The 7,500-nt window shown below is 50.3% G+C and overlaps 1 protein-coding gene across 4 annotated transcripts in view; it reads right to left on the bottom strand.

Annotated features, from left to right (window-relative positions):
* The window catches only part of LOC310820083 (ras-specific guanine nucleotide-releasing factor 1-like), a gene marked incomplete at its 5' end in the record, with an annotated part of 21,431 nt that overhangs the window by 5,042 nt on the left and 8,889 nt on the right, over positions 1 to 7,500 (bottom strand). The window contains 12 exons of one of the 4 annotated variants that reach the window (XM_083691585.1): positions 1 to 141; positions 1,582 to 1,703; positions 1,922 to 2,310; positions 3,902 to 4,165; positions 4,391 to 4,473; positions 4,631 to 4,773; positions 4,992 to 5,055; positions 5,254 to 5,414; positions 5,627 to 5,745; positions 6,189 to 6,298; positions 6,631 to 6,824; positions 7,275 to 7,354. The exon at positions 1 to 141 is cut by the window's left edge and continues 28 nt beyond it. In XM_083691585.1, coding sequence (XP_083547711.1) covers positions 1 to 141; positions 1,582 to 1,703; positions 1,922 to 2,310; positions 3,902 to 4,165; positions 4,391 to 4,473; positions 4,631 to 4,773; positions 4,992 to 5,055; positions 5,254 to 5,414; positions 5,627 to 5,745; positions 6,189 to 6,298; positions 6,631 to 6,824; positions 7,275 to 7,354 — 1,870 coding nt within the window. The remainder of the gene's footprint in view (positions 142 to 1,581; positions 1,704 to 1,921; positions 2,311 to 3,901; positions 4,166 to 4,390; positions 4,474 to 4,630; positions 4,774 to 4,991; positions 5,056 to 5,253; positions 5,415 to 5,626; positions 5,746 to 6,188; positions 6,299 to 6,630; positions 6,825 to 7,274; positions 7,355 to 7,500) is intronic. The other 3 variants (XM_083691586.1, XM_083691587.1, XM_083691588.1) reach the window with 3 other exon arrangements.

Here is a 7,500-nt window from a genome sequence, read left to right as displayed (position 1 = left end):
CTTCTCCTTGGTGGGCGTGCCCTCGTTGGCGCCGGCCGTGGCGATGGCGAAGGCGGAGGCGGCGGACAGCGCGCTGCGGTTGTTGTCCAGCTCCCGGCAGGACGACACCACCATGCCGTTGTTGAAGGAAAACAGGGAGAACTCTGGGGGGGAGGAGAAGAAAGAGACACACGGAAACGTGTGTCAATGGATTCTGAGATCAACAACGTGGGATCGAATGCGCTCAAAGACGATAGAAAATTCAATCATGATGAAGTAAAAAACTAAAACAAAAACACTAACAAATTGTTTACTTCCCCTACTTTAGCATTCTCACTGTTTTTGGGAACTAATTCTTCTGGAAAGTTTTAGTGAATGTAGATATTGTCCAGTAAATCGCTCTGGATAAGAGTGTCTGCTCAGTAACAAAAATAAATAAATATGTGAAATAAAATAAATAAAATATTCTTTGAACATTTTAAATCATTGTTGCCACCACAGTGCTTGTGTTCAAAATCCAAATTTAGAACGTCTCCTTTACTGCTCCTCATCCTGAACAATTTCAAGCTCCTGCCAGTAGAGGTCAGCACACAACCAAGGAGCACAATCAGCCACATTTCCTTCCTGGTGTCTGGGTTCCCTGTGTCGCCACTCAAAAGTTGTGCAGCACCAACAACTCCTTCATTCCCTCAACTCCTGAGAAATCAATACATTTTTAAGTGTCACGATAACAGAGCGTGATTTCCCCCTCTGCACAGGCCGCCATTCTGCCTGTGACAACCGCAGGAAGCGCAAACACGGCTCTCCTCCTCTCACTGCGCCTCACAATGCAGCATCGACTCCTCTTCCCCCTGCATGCAGCAGCACAGTGGGAGTGGGTGGGAGCCGGTGGAGCAGCGGTCCAACACAGGCGTATTAATACTAACAATGGAGAGGGGCCGGGCCTGTGCGGAGAGCACGACTCAACGGCTGAACCCTGTGAACCTGGAGACAGCGTACCCCGCAGCAGAGACTGCGCTCTGATGCGCCTGCCTCCACTTCCCTCCGCTTCCCCTCTCCGTGTGCCTTCCCCGGCTGCTGCCGAGGGCGGTGCAGAGCTGAGCAACACGCACATGGTTGCTAAGGTACAAGGTTTCCTACCACCTACTCACACGGGGCCCTGGCATCCCTAGCTCGTATGCAGCGCCGTGGAAACGGAGCAGAGGAGTTGAGTTGCGCTGCGCTGCTCGACTACAGGGTCTACCCCTTGCGTGTGTCGCTGGGGTGGGTTCGCGACGATGGTATGATACGCGCTGGTATGAATGCGGTAAATCCGATAGATGGAGAAGCATGGTCAGCGAGTTAAGATGGAAGTATACTTCTGTTCTACAATGTCACATGTTCCGACTAGTTTGGGCGTCTGTTGTGTTTCGATACAGTATGGATGGCAGTATATTATATCATATATACTGAAAAATGTATGCACTCACTGCAATGTAAGTTGTTTTGGATAAAAGCGTCAGCTAAATGGCATATGTTATATATTATATTATTATTTCATAGCTAAATGGCATATATTACATATTATATTATTATTTAATAGTATGTCAGATGCACACATACAGTACCTGAATTTTTGGACTTGACGTTTTTGGGTGTGGTGGGGGATTTTGGGGGTGACATCTCCGTCTCGGCCTCGTCGCTCTGAGGGGGATCCGGGTCACACTCCTCCCTCACTGACATGTCTGGAGAGGAATCAACAAACACAACCAGGTTAGCAAACAATGTCGATTTCTCACAAAGTTGGAATGCCATTCAGATGAATATCCCTACTTCATTTCAACCTAAAAACAAATGCAAAACCATAGCCCTATCGTAGCATTACAAACTAGAAAGGTAAGTTACCCCCCCCCCCCCCCCCAACACACTCACACACACACACCACTCACACACACACACACACATTTCCCATTTCTGCTAACGCCAACCAACCCCCCCTGACCTGGTTTGCCTGCGGCCGCCTCCTTGCCGTCCGCCTCTTCGGCAGCCTTGCTGGACACGTAGAGCTTGTTGATGTCCAGGGTGGTCTTACTGAAGGGGGACATGGAGGAGTGCATGCTGGGGGCGTAGCCGTTGGGGGAGCAGCTGAGGGCGGCCAGGTCCAGGGCTTTGCCCCCCGTGATGATGGGGATGTTGAGGGACAGCTTGCGGCGGCGGTTGGGGGAGTTGGTCTTGGAGGTGATGGAGAGCGGGGGAGGGGAGGAGAACTTGCGGCTGGCGCGGGGCGACTTTGGCGGCTCGCCGTAGAGGAGCTTGTTGCTCTGGCTGCTGGCGAAGAACAGCTCCAGGGAACTGGAGGAGGAGGAGGAAGAGGAGGAGGAAGAGAGGAGAGAACGACAGCATGTTTCAAACACGGATCGACACATGGCACGTATCATAATAGATAAGAGAGGGGTTTTTTTGGGGGGGGGGGGGTTCTCCATGAGGCGTCAACACCGTGACCCAAATAGGATCAAGTATTAAAGGAATCACGGTGCGGTGCTATGCTGTTTGAACAGAGGAGCACATTCACAACAGGATCTCTATGGGAGCTCCTGCCTCTTTTGTTTAAGCTACATTGTTTAAGACAGCCTCCTCCTAGCAGTGAGAACCACCCCCTCTGAAGGCCTATAAATAGCCTGTCAAGTGACGGTGTGGGAGGCACGGGTACTGCCAACAGCAACCAGCCCAGGGGAGGCCCAGAGAGACACAGGGAGAAAGAGGGAGAGAGAGAGAGAGAGAGAGAGAGAGGGGGAGAGACTTGAGAGAGCCAGAGAGAGAGAGAGAGTTAGAGCGCAGGAATGGATTCCACCCGAGTGGGGGCTGCTGGGAGTGGGCGAGCAGGGAGCCTCCAGCCCTGTGTGGTAGCGGTGGCAGTAGCAGCAGTAGCAGCGACGGCGGCCATGTTGTGTCTCCTCCTCAGCGGAATCACAGAGGAGAGGAGGTGGGGGGGGGGGGGGGGGGGGGTTTGGGTGCAAAGCACCGCCATCAATATTTAATACTGTAGAGCCTCTGCAGACGGGAGAGAGAGGGGGGGGGGGGGGAGACAGGGGGAGAGAAGAGGAGGGAAAAGAGGGAGAGAAGAGGAGGAGGGAGAGGGGTGGGGTCCTGCAGCATAGTGAGGGGTTGCCATGGTGACGGTGCAGAGGAGAGAGGGATGGTCAGACTAAGGGGGGAAGAGAGGAGAGGAGAGGAGAGGAGTGCAGGGCCCAATTACAGAACACACAGAAGTGAATACACCGTGTGACCTCCCTCTGCCTCTCCTCTCCTCCTCTCTCTTCCCCCTCTTCCTCTCTCCCCTCTTCCCCTGTTCCCCTGTTCCCCTCTCACCCTGGGAAGACATGATAGCATCATGGGCCAGTTACAGGGAGGCCGCATGACTGCAGAATCAGAACCCACAGAGCTGTCTGATATTTATGATCCAACTGATGCAAAACCAAAGGGCCGTATTCCTAACTGGACACAAATGCAATGTGTCTTGAGTTTTGAAACAAGGGGGCAACTTCTGTGTCTGATCAAGCTGTATACACATACTGCAACTTAGGTCAAAGTTCAGCCACGACTTCCAATCCAATCATATCACAGTGATTCACCAACACATACAGTACACATCCACAGTCAGAGTGGTTCTGGGCCTTGATGAGGAGAACTCTGGTAAAACTAGTAGAACCCTGTTGGAACTAGTAGAACCCTGTTAGAACTTTGGAAAAACCTTGTTGGAACTAGTAGAACCCTTGTAGAACCCTGTTATAACCCTGGTAGAACTCTAGTAGAACCCTGTTGGAACTAGTAGAACCCTGATAGAACTCTAGTAGAACCCTGGTAGAACTCTAGTAGAACCCTGTTGGAACTAGTAGAACCCTGATAGAACTGTAGTAGAACCCTGGTAGAACTCTGGTAGAACTCTGGTAGAACCCACCGTGCTGGGATGGCACTGATGGGCTTCTTGTAGATGGTGATGAGCTTGTCCAGAACCACGTCAGCGCTGGTGAACACGCGGTAGGAGTGCAGGAAGGTGTTGAGGAAGTCGATGGAGAGGAAGCGCAGATCCGTCAGCCTCTCCAGAAGCCTCTCCACGCTGGCGTAGCGGATCTGCAGAACCTTGCACGAGTTCATCATCTTACTGAAGCGGATGTCCACGTCGTCACAGTACAGACTGGTGTCTGACCTGGGAGAGGAGACACACACACACACACACACACACACACACACACACACACGCGCGAACACACACAAACATACAAACACACACGCCCGAACAAACACAGACACACACACACACGCACGCACAAGCACACACACACACACACAATGAGTATTTTTCTCCAGTATGATCAATGTATTACTTGTAGAAAAGCATGAACTGTACGTTACGCTGTGCTTTGACACTCACTTGATCATTTGTGGCACAGTGACTTTACTGTTCTCCTCAAAGGCGTTCATCATCAGCCCATTGCAGCGAATGTTGTCAATGCACTGTAGGACAGAGAGGACGCCACATCATCAGAACAGCTCCACAACAAGGAGAGGCTATCTGAGCAACGCCACAAACAGGAGACTGACAGGAAGTCATGAGTCAGGCACAACATCGTTGTGTCATTTAGGAGGAAGTGATGCGTGAAGACAGACGTGCCTGACTGATGTCGCTTGTCCAGGCGGTTTTCTCCTGCCGTGACGAAGCCACCAGGATGAGAGTGAATGACTGGCCCTCTTTAGGCTCCACAATGATCTTGAAGTCCATGTGGTCGGCGTCCTGTCCGCTTTTGTCCGATTTGGCTGCAACAGAGGTCAGCGCTGAATTAGGGTTATTTGTTTCACTGCTGTAAGGCGTTAGCTTTGACATGTGAAGGACAAACGTTATTCACGTTGGGATTAGGGTTACTCCCTATCGTGAGGGGACCTGGGGACGATTCTACTGTACGATTCCCTTCCATTCAAATGGATCCACTGTTTGTCAGGTCATTAAAGGGAGGGAGGTGTCACTCTAGACTTACATTCATCATCTGTTCCCTCGGCCTCTTCCATCAAGGTGCAGTCTATGAGGGACACCACTCCATTCTGGGTGGGACAGAGGGGTTCATCCATGTCAGCCATGAAGACAGTGGAGGCTACTGTACTGTACTGTACTGTACAGGCTACTGTTCCTGTACTTAGTCAACTTTACAGTATGTTGCTGTCGTCTATTAAAGGCTCACACACACACACACACACACACACACACACACACACACACACACACACACACACACACAGTACCTTAGTGAGGTGCAGTTTGCCTCCAGAGCCCCTGGTGCAGATGATGAGGTGTTTGGAGAAGAGGAAGCACTGTCTCTCTCCTTCCTTCTTCAGAGACAGAGAGCCCAGACGTCCTCGGGTGATCTTACCCTTCTCACTCATGGGCACCTGGATGAGGGAGCCTACACACACACACACACACACAGACAAACAGGCACACACACACACACACACACACACACACAGACAAACAGGCGCACACACATGCACACACACACACACACACAATGTTTTATATGGAGGTCATCAAGGGTATGGTGAGCTCGCAACCAACACAAAATGAGTTAATTGGGGAATCCCAACCGCTGTGACTGTGATCTTACATTCGACTCACCTTGTCTAACAAACGTCTGGCTGGTGTCCAGGAGAACCTCACAGCCTTCCACGATCATGCGCTCGATGGCCAGGTTCTTCCTGATGTTCTCAGTCTCACTCACCTCATCGTGCATGATTCTGGAGGACAGAAGACAGAGTACTCAAAGGAATCCTCATATTCATGTTCAACCCCGAGGTGTTTAGAGCCAAGGGTGAATAAAGTCGCCCAAATTGTCAATATTCTAGAGTGCCAAGGGTGACTTTATATTCACCAAAAATGCATCAATGATTGATTGATGCTTCGTTATGTCGCCAATCAAAGTATTGTTGCTAGGTAAATACCACAAAAAAACGTGGCACTCTAGGTGGTGAGTGTTCCGGAATGTTTTGGCAGTTGGTGAGTTAAGTTGCATTTACGATGTGATACTTCCTGTCATGTTGGCCCAGACAAGAAATATGATTTCTGTGAATTTTCTGTCAATACATCTATGGTTTCTTTTGTTTTCTTTTCCACAGTACATGATGAAGAGAGGGACACCGGTAAAGGCATAGAGTCTGAGACATGGACAAAGCTGCTGTACCTGGAGAGCTCCTCCAGTTTGGACTTGGCGTAGTCCAGGCTGTTCCTCTCCACGTGCTCGTGGGGGGTGTGGGCCAGCAGTTCATGGAGAGTCAGGATGTAGCGCGGGATCTGCCCAAGGTGAAACAACGGGGGGGGGGGGGGGGGTTACTATCAGGGGAGGCTGGTGGAGGCAAAAATCAGAGGACGGGCTCATTGTAATGCATGGAGTTGAATGAGGAATGGTATCAAACACGTGTGGTAATTGGAATAGCCTTTTCCCACGACAGAGCTCACCCAAGCTGGGCCAAGCACAGCACGGTTCTGGTTGGCCTTGTAGTGTCTAAAGCCCCTAAGTGTACTACAGTACAACCAATGTAGTTACTACTACTACTACTATTATGACAACTTCTACAGTACTGCTCCTACTATCATCCCTGCTGCTGCAGTCAGTGTGTTCCCACCTGGAACATGGGGTAGGTGAGGAAGGTCTCCAGGGTCCTCTCCTCACAGTCAGGCTTGGCCTCGTACTGCTTGAGCAGTTTGTCAAAGTCTCGGTTCTGCTTGCAGTGGGCCAGGATCTGCAGGCTGTACTGGTGGTTGCGGACAAACTCCTGGTAGATGTTGAGCATGGGCAGCAGGATGTCAAAGAGGTCAGCTGTGGAAAGAGCGAGAGAGAGAGAGAGAGAGAAAGATAGAGAGAGAAAGAGAGAGAGAAAGAGTTGTTTCTACTGTATATCAGATTACTGTCCAATCATCCCCTAATCTCTTTAGAGGCAAACTGTCTCCATGTTCACTCATATTGATGTATTAGGGAGCATGTTTGTGTCCTCTTACTCAGTGAACTCATAACCCCCCCCCTCTCTCTTTGGGGATGTTCCTCAAAAAAAGGGATTCAATTACTGTATTAGTGAACGAAGCAGGACTCTGTCCACTGATACGTTTTGTTCACTTCAGAGTACAGTAGGTCAGCGTTCTTGGTTCTCCAGTTTGAAAAGCGTTACAGATTTTCCAGATGATTCCGTAATCCCCTGGGTGAGGGAAAATCAACCCAGTCGGGGGTAGAAGGAGAGGAGAATGTAGGAAGAAACAAACAAACTAATCTTACCCAGCACCAGTGTTGGCCAGCTTGCTATCCTCGCCTTCAACCCCTGATAGAATATCTGATGGAGGAACATGATGGTCTCGCTGCACAAAGAGGAAAAGGGAAAAGACACAATATAAGAGGCTTGTCCAACAGCAGGCACTGTACTGCCACCCAAACTAAACTAGGGTCAGGGTCAGGGTTAGGGTCAGGGTTAGGGTTAGGGCCTTGCCCTACACTCCTAGAAAAA

This window comes from Argentina silus, assembly GCF_951799395.1.
Source record: "Argentina silus genome assembly, chromosome: 19".
Lineage (NCBI taxonomy): Eukaryota > Metazoa > Chordata > Actinopteri > Argentiniformes > Argentinidae > Argentina > Argentina silus.
The sequence above is the reverse complement of the archived record's forward strand: the minus strand, read 5'-3'. Positions and strand labels throughout refer to the sequence as shown.